The 24846-nt window shown below is 37.1% G+C and overlaps 1 protein-coding gene across 6 annotated transcripts in view; it reads left to right on the forward strand.

The window, feature by feature from the left end:
* The window catches only part of RELCH (RAB11 binding and LisH domain, coiled-coil and HEAT repeat containing), a 120606-nt gene extending 105447 nt beyond the window's left edge, over window positions 1–15159 (forward strand). For 3 of the 6 annotated variants that reach the window (XM_010388809.2, XM_010388812.2, XM_030925829.1), the window contains 2 exons: window positions 6818–6888; window positions 13455–15151. In XM_010388809.2, the coding sequence (XP_010387111.1) occupies window positions 6818–6888; window positions 13455–13575 (192 nt within the window). In that variant the 3' untranslated portion in view covers window positions 13576–15151. Of the gene's footprint in view, window positions 1–6817; window positions 6889–13454 lie in introns of all 6 variants that reach the window. The other 3 variants (XR_750672.2, XM_010388810.2, XM_010388811.2) reach the window with 3 other exon arrangements.
* Window positions 15160–24846: the final 9687 nt, after the last annotated feature.

Raw genomic sequence — 24846 nt, forward strand, 5'->3', positions numbered from 1 at the left:
GCAGTTTCTATTTTCTGTCTTCATTTCCTCATAACTATTTTATTTCATTCTATTTGTCTCCTGTTTCCCCTCGTTTCCTCCAAATCCTTGTTTATCATTTATTTTCTATTCAGTGTCTTCAACCTATTTTTCCATCAGCTTTTCCTTTTACGATGTTTGACTCTGCACTCCTAAATAGCAAAAACTTCCTTTCATCCCTCTCCAAGTCTCATATTCTTCCTGATCGTCCACATTTACTCTCTCAACTTTTACAGTGTCTGTTGGTACATCATATTCCCTGCATCACACTAATCCATTGAAACTGCCATCTTTAAGGTCACTCGTGACCAAGCTGCCACCCTGACAGGACTTTTTTGTTGTTGTTATAGCTTCAGGTCTCTCTGCAGCATTTTCTAATTCAAAACTCTTGTGGCTCCTGGGACTCCATTCTATTCCTGTTTTTTTCTTACTTCTCTCGTCAGTTCTTCCCAATCTCCCCTCCTTTCTTACCTCACCTTTTCATTCATTAGAATTACTCTCCATGAACAAGTTCATCCATACTCATCATCTAACTTGCCTCTACTATATGTTACTATCAGACAGATTTCATCTTCTGCTCTAACCCCATGCTGGAGCCATAGAACTTCATGGCTCACTGCTACCTGTCTGTTCCACCTGCATGTCCTACACGCATCTTGTAAAATTCAGCATGGCCAATCCCCTCAACCAGAATTACTCTCCGTCTCCCACTTTGGCTAATGCCATACGGCTTTCTCCCCAAATCATATACCTGATGGTTAACATGGAATATGTCCAATTAGTTCTTTAATTTCATAATATCTTTCTAATCTCTTCCCTTTCTTTATACCTGTGCCACCCTGTTAGTTGAATCCTTTATTGTTACCTCATTGAAACCATTTTGTAGAATATCCTAATTTTTCTCCAATCTTAGCTCTCTACTATTGTTTCTCACTACAGCCAAAGTACTTTTTCTAAAGTATAAATCTCTTCATGTTATTCTCCTGTTAAAAACCTTTTACAAGTTTCTTACATACAAGGCCTTTTATCATCTGACACCTGTTCATCTTGATGGTTTCATCCCTCTCCCTTTCTCCTCCATCACACACTCTGCCCCACCCATGCCAAACTAATTCATCTCCACCACATAACATCATCTTTTGCTTCCATGCCTTTGCCTGTTCTCTTCCTTCTGTCAGAAGAATACCATTGCATAATGTAAAGTGTAGGATATACATTCAAAGGCTATATTACATATGTGTTTGTATTAGTCAACGTTCTCCAGAGAAGCAAAACCAAAACGATATATTAAGAGATTTATTTTAAGGAATTGGCTTATGCAGTTGAGGGGGTTGGCAAGTCCAAAATATGTAGGAGAGACCATAAGGCAGAACACTTAGGGAGGAATTGATGTTGCAGGCTTCAGTCCAAAATATGGAGGGCAGGCTGATAAGCAGTATTTGAGGCAGATTCCTTCTTCAGGAAACCTCACTTTTCGCTCATAAAGCCTTCAACTGCTTGGATGAGGCCTACCCATATTTTTTAGGGCAATAATCTCCTTTACTTAAAATTAATTTATTGTAGATGTTCAGCACATCTACAAAGTACCTTCATAGCAATGCCTGGGTCACTGATTAAATAACTGGGTATTATATCCTAGCCAAGTTGGCACAGAAGACTATGACTATCAGTCTTGTTTAAAAAACAATTATACTGTCACAAAGTTGATGAGGGGGAAAAAGGGAAAAATTTTTAAAATAATAATAATTAAACTAACACCCATGTAATTACTACCTAGCTTAATAGAAAATTACCAGTATCTTAAAAGTTCCATATAAGCCCCTCCCTAATCATGTCCCTCTCCTGTGCTCCTCCAAGTTTAACACTTGCCCAGAATTTTATATTTATCATACTTTGTTTTTCTTATTGTTTTACCACATATTTATTTATCCCTAAACAACATATTGTTTAATTTTGCATATTTCTCCTATCCTGTATATATGGAATCTCCTGTATGTATTCTTATATGATTTGCTTTTTTCACTCATTTTGTTTATAAGTTTCATTCTTATTGATATTTGTAAAAGTAGTTATTTTATTGTCCTTACTGAATAGTATTCCTTTGTATGATTATGCCATAGTTTATCCATTCTCCTTTCTGGGAAAATAGGTGATATTTCCAGTATTTTGTTATTATAAACAGAATTATAAGCATCTTATGATGCACATGTGCAAAAGTTTGTCTGTGAGATACAAACTAGGAATAGAATCAACAAGTTGTACAGTGTACACATATTCAGTTTTGCCTGCTAATGCTAAATTGTTTTCCAAAATGCTAACAATTTATACCCCTATAGGCAGTGTATGGGAGTACCCTTTTAGTTCTTATGTTTGCCAACACTTGGTATTGTTAAACTTTCTAATTTGGTGGATATAAAATTACCATTATGTTTCTGATTTGCATTTCTCTAATTACTGTCAAGTTTGAGCATTCTTTGGTATGCTTATTGATGAGTTGTGTTCTTCTATTAAAGTCTAGGTTTTTTGCCTATTTTTCATTTAGGCTGTCTTTTTAACCGTTATTTTTTAGAAGTTCATTATGTATCTGGAATACACCAAATACTTGGTCAATTTTATGTTTTATGAATATCTGTTTCCAATTTATATGTCTTTTCATATCTTTGGCATCTTCGAACACTGATTCTTAATTTTTTAATAGTCAGATTTATTGATCATTTCTAAAAGACGTTATTTCCTATACTTCTGAAATTTTTTTAAATTGACTTTATATAATAAAATCATTAATTTTACTAGAATTGGTTTTTATGTATGATGTGAGCTAGTATTCCAATTATTTTTTTTTTTCCTATATGGACAATATGTTATTTCAGTATTATTTGTTGAACAGTTCATCCTTTTTTCACTGATTGGCAATGCTGCCTCTGTCATATATGAAGTTCCAATGTATGTACGTGCCTGTTATTGGGGAACATTCTTTCTCACTGGTTTCTTTGTCAATTATCATAAAAGCGATATGCTGTCTTCATTACATTTGTCTTGTTTAAAAGTCCAGAAATCCAGTAGGACAAGTCCAGCATCCTGTCCTTTTTTAGAAATGTTTTGACTGTTCATGACCCTTACCTTCCTCGTGTAAAGTTTAGTATTATATTGACAGGTTCCAAGAAGGATCTTATTTAGATTCTGATTGAAATTGAATTGACTCTGTAAATTAATTTGGGGAGTCTTCTCTATGATTGAGTCTTGCTATATAGAACATGCTATATCTTATATTTATTTAGATCTTCTTTCAACACACTGGGACTACAGGCATGAGCCACCATCCCCAGCCTGGTTTTTTTGTTTTGTTTTGTTTTTCTTTATTTATTTTAAAGTTAGTTTTGAATAGGGATTTATCAGTTTCATTAATCTCAAATATTGCACTTTCAGCTGTGTTGATTTTTCCTGCTGCTTTTTTTCTATTTTACTTATATCTGTTTTCATCTTTATTTCCTTTTATTTTGTTTAGGTTTGTTTTTCTATTTTTCTAACTTCTTGAGGAGGAAGTTTAGGTTATTTTTAAACTTTTCTTCTTTTCTGATATATTAAGGATTTTGGTTTTTTGTTTGTTTTTTTGAGACAGGGTTTCACTGTCACCCATGCTGGAGTGCAGGGTGCTATCTTGGCTCACTGCAACCTCTACCTCCCAGTGATTCCCCCCACCTCAGCCTCCCGAGTAGCTGGGACTACAGGGATGCACCACCATGCCCAGCTAATTTTTTGTATTTTTAGTAGGAACAGGGTTTTGCCATGCTGTCCAGGCTGGTCTCAAACTCCTGGGTTCAAGTGATCCACCTACCTTGGCCTCCCACAGTGCTGGGATTACAGGCTTGAACCACCATGCTCGGCTATTAATTTAAGGTTTTAAGTATTGTTTTAGCTGTATCCCTTGCATTTGCTATATTTTATCTTTATTATCATTTAGTTCAAATTACAGTTTTATTTCCAGTATTTCATTACTGACCCATGGGGTTTGTTTAATTGGGGGGCAATGGGAATTATCTAGTGATATTTTTGTTACTGATTTCTAACTTAACTACAGTCAGAGAACAGTCTGATTTCAGTCCTTTGAAATTTGTTAAAGTTATCCTAATGACCCAGAATACGATCAGTGTGGCATTTGAAAAGAATATACATTCTGTCTTTATTAGGTATACTGTTTTATATATTTCAATAAAATAAGGTTAGTTAATTTTATGGTTCAATTCTATCTTCATATCAGTTTTTTTGTGACCTGCTTATTTCATCAGCTGTTGAAAGACACGTTAAAAGTTAAGACTGGCAGCCAGGCGTGGTGGCCCATGCCTGTAATCCCAGTACTTTGGGAGGCCGAGGCAGGCAGATCACCTGAGGTCAGGAGTTCACGACCAGTCTGACCAACATGGAGAAACCCCATCTCTACTAAAAATACAAAATTAGCGTGGTGGTGCATGCCTGTAATTCCAGCTACTTGGGAGGCTGAGGCAGAAGAATCGTTTGAACCCAGGAGGCAGAGGTTGCAATGAGCTATGATCGTGCCATTGCACTCCAGCCTGGGCAACAAGAGCGAACTCCGTCTCAAAAAAAAAAAGGTTATGATTGGGAATTGTCTACTTCCCCTTTTAGTTCTTTTCAGTTTTTATTTGTATTTTTCTTAGATGCCCTTTATCAGGTTGGGGAAGTTTCCTTCTATTCCTAGTTTTTGAATGTTTTTATAATAAGGGATGTTAGATATTATCAAATGTTTTTTTCTGCATCAATTGAGATGATCATGAGGTTGTTTTTTCTTCTATTGATACAGTGTGTTACATTAATTTATCTCAGAGTACTAAACCAACCTTGCGTTCCTGGGATAAATCCCACTTGGTTATGTTGTATAATTCCTTTTATATGTAGCTGGATTAAGTTTGCTGGTATTTTGTTGAGGATCCTTGCTTCCAAGATAAATGCTAAATCTAAGTCTATAGGACAGAACAAATAAGAAGCAAGCCTGTTTCACCACAAATTGCCCTACCTCTGTTAGGGTATGGTGGGACTGAATAAGAGGAATAATTTAAAGACTTTAAAAGGATCAGATTCCCAGATTCCCTTGCCAACCTTGAAGGGAGACTGGAGCTTTACTCTGTAGACTTGAGATATCAGGCATAGCTGAAAACCGTACTGAAAAGAGGGAAAATAAGTGACAGCTAGTTAATGATGGGACACCTCATTACCCTTCAAATGCTGGCTGACAGGTTTATGCCTACAGGGGAAAACAGATCAACAGAAAGTTAGTTTGGTGCCAGATTTAACTTAAAGTGAAGTTTACCCATGCATAAAGAGATTCTAATCCACATTTTGGTGCGCCAGTCATTAGTAGACATCCCAAGATTACCAATCATTTAGAAAAGCCTAGAATACCAAAGATAGAGATGAAAATATAGAAGAAAGAAGGAGGGTGCTGGAGGAAACAGAGACAATGCGAGGAGGATAAAGAAAAATACAAAAATTCCCCTTAAAAACCAAAAAGCAAAAAACTAGCCAAACAAACAAATGCTATAACCTATGAGACAAGAGAGTGGGGAAGCAGAGAATACATTCAAAAAAGGGTAATCTAGAATTTCCCACATGATGCATGGTAAAAGTTTCGTTCTCTTAGAATAATCCCCAAAGTCCTTATCATAATCTCAAGGCACTATAGGATCCAGCCCTGTCTTCTAGTACATCTAAGACTTCATCTTCTATCCTCTCTCCCTTGCTCACCCTGCACCAACTCGGGCCTCTTTCCTTAGGATATGGCAGGTCTTCTCCCACTTCACAGCCTTTGAGCAGCCTCTTCCTAGTGTCTGCAGCACTTATTCCTCCGTCTCCTTCATGTTTTTACTTAAACATTAACATCTCCTTGAAGCCTACCCTGAACACTTCCATGAGAATTGTACCATTCTCTGCTTTGGCCTTCCTAGTACCCCTTATCTTACTCAATATTTTTTTTTAAACCCTTATCACTGTCTAATATACTACATAATTTACCTGCTTTTTGTGTATCTATCTCTCTTACTAGAACATAAGCTCCACGAGTAGGGAATATTGTCTGTTTTATTTGCTCTATCCCCCCTGTCTAAAAAGGTGCCTAGCCCGTAGTAGGTAGACAATAAATATTTTTTTAGTGACCTCCATGCCCAAACCTGGGCCAAGAATATTCAGAAGAGCCATTCATTTTCTGGTGTGGTTGCCAGATATCAGAGCAGCAGTTTAGATCTCTCTAACCTTTCTATCACTCACTCAGTTTCCCTGCAGGAATGGTGTTAACTTTTACACACCCAGCATATCCCTCATTATATTTTAGTAGCCATGGAGCTGTACCTAGTCTCAGCTCTAGACATTAAAATAAGGGATCTTGCTTTTTGCAACCTGGAGAAAGCAAAGGGACGTAGAACAGGACAGCTTTTACTGGGAAAATATGTGTGTGACCATAGTGTGTGTGTATGTTAAATATATAGATGTATATAAATTTTACTTTTAACATTAGAAGATGGTGGGTAAGCTAAGGGAGAATAGAAAACATTTAGAAAGAAGACTAGTGAAAATCAAAATAAATTATTGTTATATGATTGAGATTTTTTTAAAGCTACTTCTGTACCTAGTCTAGCAATCTCATATGAATTCCTTTAACAAAGTAACTGCCAAAACTAAATTTTTAATTAACATATTAGCTTATAGGAATATTAAAAATTAAAACATTGGATTAAACCATAGTATTTTACTATGTAAACTGTATTTCACTAAAGTAAATTTTTTTAATCAGGTTATTTTAAGTTCCATGATAAAAGAATGTGAACAGAAAGTTGAAAACAAGACCGTCCAAGAGCCTCAAGGGTAAGACATTAATTCTTTTTTTAAGGCTACATGTTAACCTTAATTTTTCTATCTAAATTTGCTATCAATCAGTATAATGTGTCATTTTGTGTTATGTTACAGTCATTCGTTTGGAAGACAAGAAAATGATTTAAGTCACTGGTTCTCAAATCCTGGTCCATAAACCATCTCATCAGAATTATCTGGGGAATTTAAAATTCAGGTCTCCATCCCATGCCCTGTGCCTTCTCTCAATATTCTCAGTCAGCCTAGGGACATTTAAAAGCTTCCAACAAAATTCTGATATGTAGCTGGGTTGTTCACTCACTGGTCAAAATAATGTCTAGAAACTTGTGACAGGACTTGTAAGATAAACAACATACTGCATAAAGGACTATAAGCTTGGGAATGTTCTAGTCACATGCTTCTAATCAAACTAATTGGAATCCAAGGATTCAGTAAGATTACAATACAAGCATAGGTGTGAAAGAGTATAACATTGGAGTTTCAGGAGTGGGAGTTATTTACAAATGGACTGTATGTACTCTTACTGAGGTAACCTTGAGCATCTTAAGTGGACTCTGTTAGACATAAAAAGCTGAAAAGTATTTTCTTTAAGGCTAACTACCAGGAATAAGTGTTTCATCCTATCGGTCTAGAAACACACACACACTCACGCATGCGCTCCTCCCTATTCCCCATGCGCAACACACATACGTCTTTGATGTGTTAGAACCCTTACTTTAGAAAGACTCTTAGATTGGAAGCAGTCTTCTCCATATATAACCATTTTAGCCACGGAGGATTAAAACAATAGACACATTCGCATCTTCTATATTATTGGTGGTTTTTTATAGAGGTTTTTTACAAGTTTTTCTAACAAACACAAAAATAAACTGAAAATATAATGAATTTCTATACATATTATAACTGTAACCCAGCTTCAGTTTCATCCATAGGCCACCTACTTCTCCCTCCCATTCTCTGATATGTATCTTTTAAACATAAGTATTATTTTAAAAAACATAAACACAGTATCATTATCACACCAACATAACAATAACAACTTAGTATCATCAACTATCTGGCCTTTGTTCAAATTTCTCCTTGTTTGATAAATGTCAGTGATTTGTTGTTTGTCTTTCCTTACAGTTTGTTTCTTTGAGTCAGGATCCAAATGAGTTCTATACGTTGCAGTTGGTTGCTATATTAAGTCTCCTTCAGTCCATAGACAGAATGTTACCTTTCTATTCCTTTTTTCTCCATACAGTTTACTTATCGAAGACACTGAGTCATTTGTCCTATAGAGTTTCCCACACTCTGAATTTTGCTGATTGCATTTCTCTTCTATCTTTTAACATGTTCTTCTCTATTTCTTGTACATTTGGTAGCTGGGTCTAGGTCTAGAGACTTAATCAGATTCAGGGCAAGCTTCTGTTCTTCTCAGGTTTTTACACATGTGATTCCGTCTGCCGGGAGTATTCTTACTCTGCCTGGCTAGTTCCTATTCATCCTTCAGGACAGAGCTTAGATGTTGCCTCTTCAGGGAAGCCTTCCTTGGCCCCACCCCTCCTCTGAAGTCTATCATAGATCAAAAGCACAAGAGGAAAGCCTTTTACTTGAAGCACTAAAAGGAATTGCTTCTCAGATGGAAGGAAAAGCGAGAGTGGGTGCAGATAAAGATATCTGTATCCGTGAAGAGCACTGCCTTTTGCTATGGGGAATACAAAGATGATGCATACGTGGATTTCACCTTCAAAGAGCCTGTGGTTAAAAGCAGTATTTTTCAACCTGCAGATCATGACGTTAGTACGTGGCTTAATTAATTCAATTGGTTGTGATAGGTATTTCATCCTAAGAAATAGAATCAAATAGAGAGTACATCCCAAGTGGTAAGGATGAGTCTTTCTTATGAAACATTAGTTACCTGTGTAAGTACTACAAGTCATCACATAAAATGTGGCACTATGGATCTGTGTCAGAAAAGTTTGAAAAGCACTGATCTGCAGGCAGAAAATGTATGCATAACTATTTTGGTACCCTTCTCATATTCATTCAGCGGTAAGTAAAATTCAGAGCGCTTACCATGGGCTGTTCACAAAGATGAGCTTGAGCAAGTCATAATCTCTTCCCTCGGGGTATTCACAGCTGACAGTGGGAAAAAGAAGCAGTTAAAAATAAAGATAAGCACTAAAACAATGCCTGCAAATGGTTCCGCGGAAAAAGGAATACAGGAGTCTTCAGATATGAATGACTGACTAGGGAGGAAAAAAGGAAGAGCAAAAGAGGATTACATGCGGAAAAATCAGCACTGTGCAAAATGACCAAAGTTACAGAAAAGCGTGTTTGGGAACTGTAAGTAAAGCTAGAGTGCTGAGTACATGTGGGAGAATGGTAGAGAGAAGTATATAAAGGTAGGAGGCACCAAACAGTAAAGAATTCTGTGTGCCACACTGGGAGATTTGGGCTTTGTGTTATAGGTCAGGTGGTGGCAAATTTTTTGTAGAGATAGTAAATACTATTTTAAACTTTGGAGACCATACAATCTCTGTCACAGCTACTGAGCTGGTCTGTACTATTGTAGCAGGAAAGCAGCCTTTGGCAATATGTAAATAAATGCGCATGGCTGGGTTTCAGTAAAACTTTATTTATAAAAACAGCAGGCTGGATTTGGCCTGCTACCTGTAGCCAACACTTAGGAACTTTGGTTATCAAGCGTCAGTGTCCATCAGAATCACCTGGAAATTGCTGAGTACTATCCCCAGAGTTTTTGATTCAGAAGATCTGAGTGGAGTCTGAGAATTTATATTGATAACAAGTTCCCAGGTGGTGCTAATGCTGCAGGTCTTGGAACCACACCTTGAGAATCACTGCTTTAGGAACCAGACTCTAGGGAATAGAGAAGTCGGTGGAACAGATTAGAAAGCTATTATAGGAATCCATGATGAGATGAAGTGTGGGCTTGGATGGGAAGGTAACAATAAGTAATGCTTATGAACCAGATACCATTCAAAGCATTTTTCATATATTTGCTAATAATAGTCATACTAACCCTACAAAGTAGATACGTTTACTATTCTCATTTTACAGATGGCAGAGAGATAGATAAGTTGCTCAGAGGCCACCTAGCTACTAAGTGGAGGAACCAGAACCCAGGCATTGCGGTCCTTGAGACTGCAGTTTTAACCACCATGTTATAATGCCAGTGTATGGCAGTGAATATGAGAAGATGGATTTGAGACCCATATTTCGGATGGGAACTCAGTTTAACTTGGCAGCTGATTAAGAGTGAAGGAGAACAGAATCAAAATATTCCTACATTTCTGATCTGAACATTTAAACAGATGATGATAAAATACAACAAAATGGAACTATAGGAAGAACTATTCTGAAGAGGAATATTTCAAATCTGAGGCACAGGTAGAGTGTTTTATAGGCAGTTCACTGAGATCTGAGAACCATTAGCAGCACATGGGTGGTAATTAAAGGCTTACCGTTGGAGCAGTGGTAGATAAATGATATCATTTGAAAAGGGGACTCTGATAGGGAGAAGGTGAACAGTCATGGAATTAGAGACCAACATTTCAGATGCATATGGAAGAACTTAACTGAGAAATAGAAGGCAAACCAGAATAGTGTTAGAAATCAAGTGGAGATTTTATTTTTGTTTTTGTTTTGTGGGGGGGTTGTTTTGTTTTTTTTGTTTTTGTTTTTTTCAAGATAGAGTCTCACTGTGTCTCCCAGGCTAGAGTGCAGTGGCACCATCTCGGCTCACTGCAACCTCCGCCTCCCAGGTTCAAGCAGTTCTTCTGCCTCAGCCTTCCGAGTAGCTGGGATTACAGGCGTGCACCATCATGCCCGGCTAATTATTGTATTTTACTAGAGAGGGGGTTTCACCATGTTGGCCAGTCTGGTCTCAAACTCTTGACCTCAGGTGATCTACCCGTCTTGACCTCCCAAAGTGCTGGAATTACAGGTGTGAGCCGCCAAGGCTGGCCCAAGTGGAGATTTTAAAGAGAAGAAAAGAGAGAAATAATATAGGCCATAAATAGTTTTAAAGAAGATAGGGATATTACTTGCAAAGAAAAGATCTGAGATTTGCTTGAAAACTTGCAGTGAAGATACACATTGCAAGGCATCCCATTTCATTTTAATAACTCTTTTAAAATGTATCTTTTCCTGGATTAAATCTCCCTTTCCAAAATTCCTATGCCCTCTAAAACAAGTCTTTATCATCTGGTAGGAGGGTGGGAGAGTGTTACAAACCCCTTTATAAAACTGATAAAAATTTACTCTGTCTTAGGGTGGGGGCGGAATTGCTGTAATGCAATGATTTTTTTTTTTTTTTTTCTTTTTATCTGAAAAGCTTTGTAATATAGACCTGGGCCTCCTACCTCAAATGGAAAGAATCAGAAGTACTGGATTAGGCCCAGGCATCTGCATTTTCAAAAGTTTTCCAAGTGACTATGATATGTATCAGTAGACCTATGTAGATATATACACCCCTGCAGATATATATTTATATCCAATTTATCACGTATGACATATACAGATATCAGTTACGTCACCTAAATCTTCTCCAGACCAAATATTCTTCATTCCTTTCATTTTTACCTCTTAAAGTTTCCAGACTCCTTAACATCATGGTTGGCCTCCTCTTAGAATATTATTAAAACTTGATATCTCAACTATGGTCTGACCCATACATCCCCTTTTTCTAGATGTAAATTTAAATCATACTTATCTTTTGACTTACACTGAGTTTTCTAAAAAGGAAGAGCACTGAAAAGCTAGAATGTTAAGGAAAGGCACCATAGGACTTCAGCTGGGCTTTGAAAGATGGGTAGGCAATGGATAGAAAGATTTGAGAGTGATTGAACAATAGGCTGGACAAACCTGACTGCAGGGGGTCAAAGAGATAGTCAGTGACAGGGGTATGGAAAAACAAGAAATAGACTGCTACATTTCTTGAATGCGAAGCACATTCCATCTTGTAGGTGGTATGTAAGCATTAAAGATTTTTGAGCTAAGTTGTGATATCAAGGAGTGACTTATAGAAGTTAATCTGATTATTAAAGATAGAAGACTGTTGGAATCACTGAGTTGTGAAGTGTTAGCCATGAAAGTAAAAAGAAACAGTAGAGGAGATGCTTCAAAGAATAAGGTCACAGGACTCGTGTTTGGTTTGAAATAGAAGTAGAAGGAGCTATTAAATTCACTGTTAGAAACAGAGGAAAATAGTAGAACCACTGGCAAAAGGGGGGGGGAATTAAAATGGGGAGTTATTTCTAAAGTTAGGGTGTGAACAAAAGCTTGAGATGTTGGCTTTATCTAGCAAATAATAGTAATGTGGGACTGACCCTCAGGAAAAGGGATGCAATTCAATTTGAAACTTTGAGAGTAAGTTTTGTAATTGAAGAATCAAGAGCCAAATACCAAACCTTAGGGAAGATTACTTTGTGGGAAGAGAAGCAGCAGGAAAGAGAACCCATTGGTGTACTGTCAGAAGAGCAATGTGAAGAATATTTTCAAAGTGGGAGTTGTAGTTTGGTTTTTAACTTGAGTAATTCACAGTGCACACCCTTATAGACTACATAGACCCAGGTGTCCTCTGTGGCAGGACACACCTCATGCAGTAGATTCAACAGACATGTTGAGCACCTTCAGCTTGCCACATGTTGTCTTTGACATGTTCAAACACATTATCTTACTTAATCCTCAGAATACTTTACAACAGAAATCACAAGCTGTGTTTTACAGATGAGGAAACTGAGTCAGAGAGATCTAAACCATCTTGGCCAAAGCCACAAGGCAATAAACTGGATTCCAAGTCTATTACAGGACAGTTGTCAGATCATTGAAAAATTGTGCTTGGTCATTATTCTGTTTCTGTTCAGTACTATGATAAATTAGCAATCTTTAGTGGTCATTTAGATTGTGTTTATTCCCTACACAGTAGGTTGGTGAAAAAGAAGAAATGGATTTGAAACTGTTGATTGAAATCAATGCAACTGGCAATTCAGGACACCCCCCAAAAAAGGAATATCCCCCTAAAAAGGAATATACCATAGGATTATCATCAGCACAGCACAAAACCTCATTGCAATTTGATTTACTCATTTGTGAAAATACTGATAATATTTATCTTCCAGGATTGCTGTAAGAATTAAATGAAGTGATAAAGAATAACTACTAACAATTACATCATGCTATTATGTGCCTAGCACTATACTGAGCACTTTACAGTTGTATTAATATAATCATAATAACCCTAGAAGGCTGATACTAGAATCCTCCTCGTTTTACAGATAAGTTTAAATAATTTACCCAAGCTGGTAAACAGAGCCAAGATTCAGTTCAGTCCCAGACTTGTTCCTAACCACTACACGTACTGCTTCCTCTACTATAGATAATAAACGTGAAAGCTCCTAACCTAGGATGGCGTATACAAACTACCCTTCATAAATATAAGTTTCCCTTTTGTGACGCCAATTCAGAGTGTGTTCGTTAATGATACGCTGCTAAAGAAATGAAAAATTGTTATTTTTTTATGTTGCTTTACATGAATTTTAAATTTTCTTTCCTAGCTCAATGTCAATTGCTGCAAGCTTAGTGAGTGAAGATACAAAGACCAAGTTTTTGAACAAAATGGGCCAGTTGACAACATCAGGTGCCATGTTGGCCAATGTGTTTCAGAGAAAGAAGTAGAAGCAGGAAGGAAGCCCCCAGTAAACACTAAGATGGACCTCAAGCCGACTGGTTCCTTGTACTTGAAGTACTTGCCTTTTTTATTTCCTCAGTTTTATGTTCTTGCATTATAATTATATCCTAACCTCCAAAGATATTTGCACTGCTTTTAATTACTGCTGTATATTTGTTGATTTTGGAGTTACAACTGTGGTGATAGAAAATTGAGTTGATGGTCTGTACCAAGTCCCTTGTCTATGTTCTTGTCTTTCAGAATAATTTTTATATAAATATATATATAGTGAGGAAGTTTTTTTTAATTTTTGGATGGGATATTCGCAAATATCTGTATTATACACTAAGCTATTACAATGGTACTTAATGTAAATTTGAAGTCATTGTTATAAAATAATAAAGTGGAGATTACTTAAGTATTTAAATTATGAAAGAATAATGCAGACTTTTTATTGTTTCTTAACTGACTAGAAAGAGCCACCAGCATTACTCTGTGCCTTTTGGACATCAGTTTGTGTGTTCTGTAGGAATTGTGTGCATTCCATTCACACAGTATTTCTTTAGGATGCTGTGATGATTTGAATTACAAATCCTACAGTAAATAGCTAAAGATGAAACCTTCATTTCAGAACTCTCATGAATATTTTTTAAGTGCTATTTAAACCTCCCCATCACTTAGATGCATATAATGGACTTACCTGAGGAAAGACAGCACACAGGCATGGGGAGATGTAACCAAGGTGAATTTTACAAACTGGTGTGTAATAGATTTAAATGCTCAAAAATAAATGTAACTGAGAAGAGTTAATAATTGTGAGATTTTTCCCAAATTGAGATACAGAAGAAAATATAGTTTGAATCTGAAATTTAACACTTATTTATGTAAAACATTTTATTTAAGATATTTTCTAATGATTTTAATTTTAGAGAGTACCTTTTCATTCTGTGTGTTACAGAGAAGTACTGAAAAGTTAAGGACACTTCGGGGCTACTTTTTTTCCCTCTAAAATAAAAAAAGACATTGGCTAAATTATAACTAGTTAGTTATCACCTTGTCCCTTAAAGTCAGTGACTTCCTGTGTTTGATGTATATTACATAGAGTCTTAAGTCGGTGTACAGTTCCACTGGAATTTGACAGTTGTCTATACAGTCACACAACTTGAAGTAGAAAAGAGTGCTGGACATGGAAAGGGGGTGATTGGTTTGAGGGGTTAATGTGAGGCCTTTTTGAAAAATGAATATTTTGATAAAAAGAATTCTTGTTTTAGCACAGTTGATGCATATAGGTGATTCTCATATTTGTTGTATAAACTGGTTTAATACATTTGGAACATAGTTGGATTACATTCATTTCCTGGGAAAGCTAGCTTACCATACATTCAAGTTTATAAAACAATTTGCCATAGGCAAAGCCATTTAAAAAGTTCATTCTGAAATTATTTCATTTACCTACAGTGAAATAATTGTGAACCAAGTAGTCTTTCTGAAAACTGTTGGGTTCTAGGCATTCCTGAGAAACTGAAAGTGGCTACCTTTCATGTCAAAAATGTTGATCTGTTATAAATAAAATGTTTTTGCATATGTTTTTGTTTTGGTTTGGGCTATGTGTTTTACTTTCGTTTTGAAACACTATACTTTCTATTAAGCAAAAAAATGAGAAAAGCCTATATTCATGAAAATATACCAATATTTTATAAATATAATTTATATAAATTACCTATTTTGGTTTACTTTTACTAAAAAGGGACGATGTTGCTATAAAACTAATACATTTCAGAAGTAACTGGAAGAATAATGTTTAAACTCTGATTTGCTTCCAACTATAGCAGAATATGTGTATGTTTGTTATCAGGTGAATGGATAGAATGTATTTTTATTGTGAACGTTTTTATTAATTAGTGAATATATTTATTTAAGTGCTAATGTTTTTTAAAAAGGCAACAGTAGGCAAGATTCACAGTGTATTTCAAGTGAGAGTCTCTTTTCTTAAATATTTTAATATCATTAAGATTTCACGTTGTGGTTTTTGTTTTTTGTTTGTTTGTTTTTAGTAAAATATGTATTGTCTTTACAGACAAGACAGACACTAATCCCTGAGACTGAGATTTGGACTGAGTCCAAAATAGAGCATAAAACTCCCATACTCATTCCTTTTAAACAGAAGTAAACTTATGGTACAAGTTTTTAAGTGTTCAACTTAATGAAAAACTAAGTTTGCAAAGTAATGAAAAGCTAATTTGAAATTATACCTGTGTTTCCAGAGTAATCCAGAGATTAAATTTTTTCAGAAATCCAGAAGTGCCATAATTACTAATTTAGCTGAATTCTTCCAAGAACAGTGCTTGAATGATGGCAGTATCTATCTCTATACATAGGTGTCTATGACCTTCATTGGTTTGCATTATTCATCCCTTTAGAGAGATTATTTTGCTAAACATCAAACTGATTTTCAACCTGAATGAAATTGTGAGTAATTTAAGTCATGCCATCCTCATTATCCATGGCTTTTAGGATATGTCAACTACTATACACTATAATACTAATGGGGGTCTCAAGTCAAGGTGCTATCACATTCTTATTTTTTAAAAGTTGGTTCAAATAGTCTCTGTTAAAGTTTAGGGAGGTGAGATCAGTATGTGTTGAATTGTCTTTTCATCATCCCATTTTTCAAGACAACCTATTTTGGACCATTGTTTGAACTCCAAGGATATAACTTTCTCTAGTTACTACCCTGCTGATCTTTGAACTGCAGTAGCTAACTACAGCTAACATTCTGTGCTGGTTATACTTTCTTAACTATTCTCTATGTAAAGAATGTACTAATGTTTTCAGTACATTAAAGAAAGTTACACTTTAGCTCTTCAGTGTTACACTTAAAGAGCTTTGGGCTTCAATGTTACACTTAAAGAGCTTTGGGCTGTATGCCGTCGCTCACGTCTGTAATCCCAGCACTTTCGGAGGCCAAGGTGGCGAATCACCTGAGGTCAGGAGTTCAAGACCAGCTTGGCCAACGTGGTGAAACCCCGCCTCTAAAAATACAAAAATTAGCGAGGCATGGTGACCCAGGCCTGTAATCCCAGCTCCTCAGGAGGCTGAGACAGGAGAATCGTTTGAACCTGGGAAGTGGAGATTGCAGTGAGCCGATATTGTGCCACTGCACGCTAGCCTGGTCCACAGAGCAAGACTCCATCTCAAATAAAAAAAGCTTTGTAATTAGCAATTCTAATTCATGAAATACTCCTGATTAGCCGGGTAACAAAATTCAAACTTCAAGGTCGGATGTTAATTCTCTTGTAAGAAAACTACAAAATAAATTTAGCCTTTTGTGTGAGTAGACATCTATTTCAAAGTTCTACTGCAACTTTACAGTGTGCTTGGTTTTGATACTATTTTTTTCAGTACATTAAAAAGAAATAGAGACTGGCTGGGCATGGTGGCTCACACCTGTAATCCCATTTTGTTTGGGAGGCTGAGGTGGGAACATCACTTGAGGCCAGGAGTTCGAGACCAGCCTGACCAACATGGTGAAACCCTGTCTCTACTAAAAATACAAAATTAGCTGGGTATGGTGGCATGCACCTGTAATCCCAGCTACTCTGGAGTCTGAGGCAGGAGAATCGGTTGAACCCAGGAAGTAGAGGTTGCAGCAAGCTGAGATCGTGCCACTGCACTCTAGCCCGAGCGACAGAGTGAGACTCCATCTCCAAAAAAAAGAAAAAAAAAATACAGACAAAGTACTAATCAAAAATAATGTATCAGGTAAGTTTCTGCATATTGGTAAAATAATTGGATTTTAGACAGTTTTCATACTGCATAAGAATGTGTTCTGTATGCATTTTGTGTGTGAGCCTACACTGTAATCACAGTCTCTAAGTGGCACATCTCATCACTCATATTTTCTCTTTGGGACCAAGAACAGGAAACTGTTTTGATTGTCTTTTTTGTGGTTTACTTTGCATGTTCAAGAAAAAATCTTAAAACATCCTGTTCTCTGTAAGACCACACCAATCATAAAGTACATAACAGTTAATATAAACTTAACACTGCATCAAAACAAATATATTTTATTTTGATAGTATATAAACAATATCTTCAGTTCAGTGTCATGAGGAATATAAACTATTTGCTTTTCTCCAGAGGCTTCAATAATCTGGGAAATTCTGTCCCCCGTGTATCTACACGGAGAACTATATTACTATTCTAATTCCTTTTATTCCATTACAGACTAATCCATCATATTTATTTCAGTTAGATCATTGCATGAATAGATTTCTGGAGGGACTTTAATGCAGTAAAATATATGTAGTTTATAAACTGGCATTTTGTGTTGTGTGTTAATGTATATTAAATTCTTTGTCAGTGATGTTTTTAGGGTGTCATTTGTTGACAGTAATATGCTTTTTATAATTTTAACAAACTGCTTCCCTCCTGGAAAGTAACCCTTTCTTGAATTGTTGGCATTTTAAACGTTAGATATTTTCAGGATATGCATCTTCAACAAAGCTGGAAATGTTACAGATAATCTCTTTATAAAATATACATTGCTGAGTAATATAAATCTAATAATTTCTCATTGACTTTATGATTTCATACATGGTTTGTCTTCATTTCTGATCATTACTTGACAATTCTTTAAATTCTTAGCTTTCTCTGTTCATAAGCCTTCCCATCATGTATTAAATAATGAACCTTAAAGGTGAATATTTTCATAATGTAAATCATTTTCTGATTTATATTTCATATGGATTTTCTAAACATGGTCACCTTTCTGTCAAATTATTTTCTTACCCCCAAAGATCATGAAAATGTGTTCTCTATTCATCACAGGACTTTATTTATGGAAATTATAGAATAATAAACCTGAAAGTGCTTTAGCACTTAAGGGAGTAGGAAATAAAAGTAAAATCCTAAGCCCCACAGCTGACTGAACAGACTCCTCTTGGCCAAGGGGATCCCAGAGAAACCTTCAAAACTAAGGTACCAGCATGACAGGATGGGAGGTCAGACACACCTCAGTATGCCTCTTCCTTATTAACCTTTAACCAGAATTCTTTCCTAAGGAGGATGCAGAAACCAGCTCTGGAAAACAAGAACCAACAACTTATTCCTTTATTGCCTTTAGCGAATAGCCTGAGGCTGCTACTGGACGCCCCCTCCCTCTTTGCAGCCACCTCTTTGCAGTTTCAGTGTGACCACTCACTAATTTCACAATGCATCCCTTTCTGGAAACTGACCGCCATCTCCAGACAAGTTTTGGCCCACTTGAGGACAATGTGCAGTGAGGGTTTTGTGTCCTCTGCTTCACCTTTTGATGTCAGAGGGTCAAAAATGCCACCCTCAGGTCATGTTAATGTTGCCATTTTTTTTTAACATGCTGTCCAGAAAGAGACATGAAGCTTATATGTGCATGTTTCTCCTTTCATTAATATTCATGACTCCTCCTACAGCTTGTTGAAGTTGTATATGGCCAAGCCAGTCAACATCAATTCCTGTTCCCTTTACCCCTCCCTCAAAGTGCTTGCTCCTGGTTTCTGCCAGAGGCTATGCTTCCCAACCTGCGGGATGGCCAGCCTGAAGGCTGCCGCCAGTTATGAGAAAGGAAGCTCTTGTTTCCAAGTTTATGAACCTCATGATTCTTCACTTGACAAAAGTATTATGAAAAGTTCAGGGTGGAGTTAAAATTTTTAAATCACTGAATAACTAAAGTATGAATAAACATTGATAACGCTCTTCTCCATATTTTTGTTAGATCTCATGTTCCAGTAAGTAAATAGGTTCCCACGCCAGGCATAATTGATGAAAAATTGCAGTAGAAGGCAGAAACCACTTTGATTGTTTCTTTTGCCTACTTTAACCTCTCTTTTAAGAGTTTCTAACCTAGTAAAGACTAGCAAGGTTATTTTTTTTTTATTTACCAAAACTTGTGATAAAAATGAGTAGTCAACTTAAAATTTTCCATTACATAATTTATTTAGGTTTCTGAAAAATATTTTACCCTTTATAACTTCACTCATGTCTGTTCATGTACATTTGATTCTCACAGAAACTGGCTTCCTTTGATATGTAGTTTGAGTTTGTTGGCTCATTCCTTTAATCTTGCAACTAAACTTTTCATACTAGTAAGGAAAATCAGAATTGACATTTCTTGAAAATAAATAGCTCCTCGTGTTATCTTTAAAAAGAACCTCTTCAGTTAACCATTGACCAATAATGAAAAAAGTTATAATCTAGGTTTCTTGCTAAAGTTATAAATGTGTTCAGCTCTTAGGGGATAAATGCTATATATCAAATGTGGAGACCATTTTGTTTTCTTTGCTATACTACTCAAACCCTTACGGCCTTGTGATTATTATCCTCAAGAAATCATGGAGAGGTGACTGAAGACTAGAGCTGGGCAAATGTGATTTTCAAAAATGAGAAGCCAATAGATTTTACGAAATATGGATTACCATTTGATTTTCACTCTAAATAAGTTCTTCAGGTGGGCCTTTTCTGACCACCCAGTCTAAAGTAACCCCCTGTAATTCCCTCATATCACCTTGGATTTTCTTTTTTATGATTACTCTTACCAGTACTCATTTTCTTGTTTTGTTTTGGTCTCTTTTTCTCACTGGTCTCATCTCTGTGAGAGGAAATGATGTATATTCATTTCAACCCGTGTCTTTACAGTACTTAAAGAATGCCTTTTATATGCTAGGTACTCAACAAACTTTGAATTAATGAATTATTGAACTTGATACCAATTCCATGCAAGTTTGTCAACTAGATTAAAAGGATGGTTTGTGAGCATAATTAGACATCCTCCAAAGTCCCCCAAACTCATACTTGAGTTTGCTAAGACCACATGTCAAACTAATCCAATGTTCTTTCGATAGAGCTATTACATATTGGTCAGGAGGCTGGTGTAGTATTGTGCATCTTGACCTTGGCAAGTATTTGACTGTTTCTCATAATGTCCTTGTTTATCTCTGAGGTAGAAAGTGTGGGCTAAATAAGAGTGCAGATAAAGAGTGTACCATCTATGTGTGGCCTAAAAAGCTAGGCTGAGCTTATATTCATATCTGGCTCTCTGGCAGTACCCCTGATCAACAAGCCTCACCAAGTTTACCAAGGGATTTGTAAATGCAGAGAAGCCATTTTTTTTTTCTAAAGATGGTCAAGTAATTCATCATTCACCATATGTTTATGGAGTACCTATTTTATGCTAGGCATAGGGATAGAGGGAATAAGACCAACGCAGAGCCTACTTACAGAGCTTGCAAGCAGGCAAGAAAACAAATAGGTTGAGAGAGAAGGACTAAGGAGGATTTACTCTAATTAAGGTGATTATGGTTTACCTTGGAAGGCTTTGCTGAGGTGACATTTTACTTGATAACTAGGAAGAATAAGCTTTAACCATGTGAAATTAAGAAGAGGGGGGAAAAAGCAGTGTGTGCATAGACTACAAGATGAAAAAATGTGCTGTGTTCAAGAAACTGGAGAAAAAAAACAATATGGCTAGAGTGAGACAGTGTCAGAACATGAGATTGGAGAGAGACATGTAGCTGGATCATAACCATACAGTATGGTTAGAAGTTAGAAAGGGAAGCCTTTGAATAGTTCAAGTAGTGAAATGATTGATGCAGTTCATATCATGGCTAGATATACTTATGCTATAAAAGAATGTGTTGCAGAAGGTCAAGAGTAGAGGCTGAAGGCAGAAGCGAATACAGTAGTCCAGGCAAGAGATGATGGCTTACACGAAAGTGGAAGGAATAGGACAGATTTGAGATATACTGTGAAAGTAGAATTGGCATGATAGATTGGATATGAAGAGTGAAGGAAAAGGAAAAACCAAAGATGTCACCTAGATTTTTGGCATGAATAACAATACATAATAGGTGATGACAGTAGTTACAAAGTGAAGTAAAGAACAATTTTGTCTTAGATGTATTAACTTTAAGATGTCTGGGAGTTGCCTGTGGAAATGTCAAGTAAGAAGTTAGCCAAATCTAGATCTCAAGAGAGGTCAGGACTGAAGATTATGGAGTCATCAGTATTTTGATAAACCCATGGAACTAGGTGAGATGGCCTGGGGAGAGAGTAACAGTGGAGAAGAGGATTCAAATCAACACTGAGACACTCACATACTTGGGGATTAAGCAGAGCAAGGGGAACTACTGAAGGAGTCGAAAGGAGTAAACAATCAGGTAGGAGGGAAACCAGGAGAGAGTGGCATCATGGAAGCAAAGAGGGGAGCATTACAGCAAAGGGGCCAATTAGCTCTATCAGTTGCCACTATCAGTCAAGATGGGAAGGATCTGAGACCCATCAGAAGATGAAAGTCACTGATGACTTCAGTACTAGTTTCAGTAGATTGGTGGAAATAGCCTGATTGGAATGAGTTAAGGAAAAAGAGTAGAGATAACAGCTCTTTCAAGAAATTTTGCCTTGGGCCAAGCATAGTGGCTCACACCTGTAATCCCAGCACTTTGGGAGGCCAAGGTGGGAGGATCACCTGAGGTCAGGAGTTTGAGACCAGCCTGTCTCAGGGTGAAACCCTGTCTCTACTAACTATACAAAAATTAGCCAGGCTCCGTGGAGGGTGCCTGTAGTCCCAGCTACTTGGGAGGCTGAGGCATGAGAATCGCTTGAACCCGGGAGGCAGAGGTTGCAGTGAGCCAAGATCGCGCCACTACACTCCAGCCTTGGTGACAGAGCAAGACTCCATCTCAAAAAAAAAAAAAAATTCTTTGCTTTGAAGAGGAGTAGAAGTACTGGTAGCTAGAAGGGTCAAGAGAGGGTTTGCTTAGTTTTGTTCTGTAATGAGGGCAATTAAATCATGTTCGTGCACTGATGAGAATACGCTGGTAAAGTAGGAGAGCGTGGTGATGCGGCAGCAGCGATGGGCAATAACAGTGGAATCCTTGAGAAGGCAAGCAGGGTGAGCTTCGGAGCACAAGTGGAGGACTGGCTTCCAATATAATGAGAGAAAGCGGAGAATAGATAGACTTGCAGGTAATTGGTAGATTTAGTGGTGGGAAGATTAGGGGGTTTCCATCTGATTCCTTCCATTTTCTCAGTGACGTATGAAGCAAAGACATTAGCGTGGCTGTATATGGGAAGTATTGGAGGTTTGAGAAGAAGGAAGGTAGTAATGATTGTCTTCAAGAATGGCCAAGTAGATTATAGAGGGAACTATAGGATTGCCGAGGAATTTTGAGAGCCCATTTGAAAACAGTAATTACGAATTTAATGAGAAGCCAGTTGGTACATTGTTTTTACTTTTCTTGAGCCAGGATCAGCCATTCTGGAGCAGATGCAGAGAATAAAGTATAATCAGGGCTGGGGTTTTCCAGGTGTGTAAGATGAAGAGCAAGGACACAGGCATTAAAGGTGTTTGCAAAGGAAAGATTATAGTGATTGGCCATAGAATCTAAACCGGTATGGGGAAAATGAGATATTGGGGTAAATGTCGAGGGAAAAATTATGATGAGTGGGTCTCAATAAAGCCAAAAAATATGTTCTAGTGAGAATACGCAAGTAAAGTGAACTGGAAGGATACTTCCTTTGGAAGTAAAAATGAAAAGCAAATAAAGCTATTCTACCTATAGGCCCTAAGATAAAGACATTTTTGAGAACCTTTTTTCTTCCATACTTTCTTTTTTTTTGAGACGGAGTTTCACTCTTGTTGCCTAGGCTGGATTGCAGTAGTGTAATCTCTGCTCACTGCAACCTCTGCCTCATGGGTTCAAGCAATTCTCCTGCCTCAGCCTCCCAAGTAGCTGGGATTACAGGTACGCACCACCACACTCTGCTAATTTTTTGTATTTAGTAGAGATAGGGATTTCACCATGTTGGCCAGGCTGGTCTCAAACTCCTGACCTCAGGTGATCCTCCCTCCTTGGCCTCCCAAAGTGCTGGGATTATAGGCGTGAGCCACCACACCTGGCCTTTTCTTCCATATTTTCTACTTCTCTCAGTTGTTCTACTTTCTGGAATACTTCCTAGGCTTTATCTTTCAACTCTTGTGTTGTTTTCTTTTTTTTTTCTTTTGGCATTTATGTTTATTCCAAGAGCTCTAGTGTGTTCTCTGGTACTCTCTCTTAGCAATCTGTTTTTGTTTCAAGGATGCAAAAACTGCTTTAATCTCCTTGAGGATATTAATTAAGATTATTTTTTATTTTCTAGCTTATTACTTATCTGTTTCCTTCAGTGTTATTGTTCTATGTATTCATCATTTTCTCTTTTGTAATGGACATTTCCTCAAACATCTGGTCACTTTTGGTTATTCATTCATATTTAAAGGTGAAATAAGGCTAAGCACAGTAGCTTATGCCTGTAATCCTAACACTTTGGGAGGCCAAGACTGGCAGATTACTTGCGCTCAGGAGTTTAAGACCAGCCTGGGCAAAATGACAAAACCCCATCTCTACAAAAAATACAAAAATTAGCCAGGCATGGTGGCACGTGCCTGTAGTCCCAGGTAGTCGGGAAGCTGAAGCAGGAGGATTGCATGAGCCCCAAAGGTCAAGGCTGCCTTGAGCCATGATCACACTACTGCAGCAACAGAGTGAGAACGTGTCTCCAAAAAACAAACAAAAAAGAAGTGAAATAAGCTAATTGGGATCTTTCTGTATGAGATATTGGGAGAATATTCTCCATAGATGTCTAGTTTTTGCAGGTCTTACATGCAGAAGCATTAACTATCTTAGTTGTAGACTCTCTCTTTAAGGATGCTTGTATAGCAAACAGCCTTAGAAGACAGAGATCGCATCTTACTCCAGAGCCAAGAACAAATTTGTTTTCTATACAGTATAATAATGTCTCCTGGGGCAAAGGTCAGGCAAGCTTACTGCCTATTATTAAAGACTCAGGTTCCCTAAGCTCATAGTTCCTCTCCTATAATGCATGTTCAGGCATCACATGACCCTCTTTGCATTGCCCTGTAGGACTAGAGTTCAGGAAGCTGAAGAAAATGCTAACTAGTCTGGTTACTATGATTGCTCTAAGTAACAAACTGTCTTTTGTCTCTGACCCAGGAGCCTTGTGTTGTCTGCCAACATCCATGAAACAGGCCAACTTGTTAGCTTGCAAGTAAGGGTAAAATCTCAGACCCTTCACAGTTCTTGACAGTGAGTAGGGCTTATCTTCTGGCAAGCTTCCCTGGTACTGAAGCCCAAGAGAAATCTCTCCCACAAGTCCTCATGAAATGTAATGGGCTTCTTCCTCAACAATAGCTGTATAATTTCTATAGTGAGCTTTAAACAATCATTTCCTACAGTGTCCCTCATTAT

This window comes from Rhinopithecus roxellana, chromosome 21 (assembly GCF_007565055.1).
Source record: "Rhinopithecus roxellana isolate Shanxi Qingling chromosome 21, ASM756505v1, whole genome shotgun sequence".
In the NCBI taxonomy this organism is placed as follows: Eukaryota; Metazoa; Chordata; class Mammalia; order Primates; family Cercopithecidae; genus Rhinopithecus; species Rhinopithecus roxellana.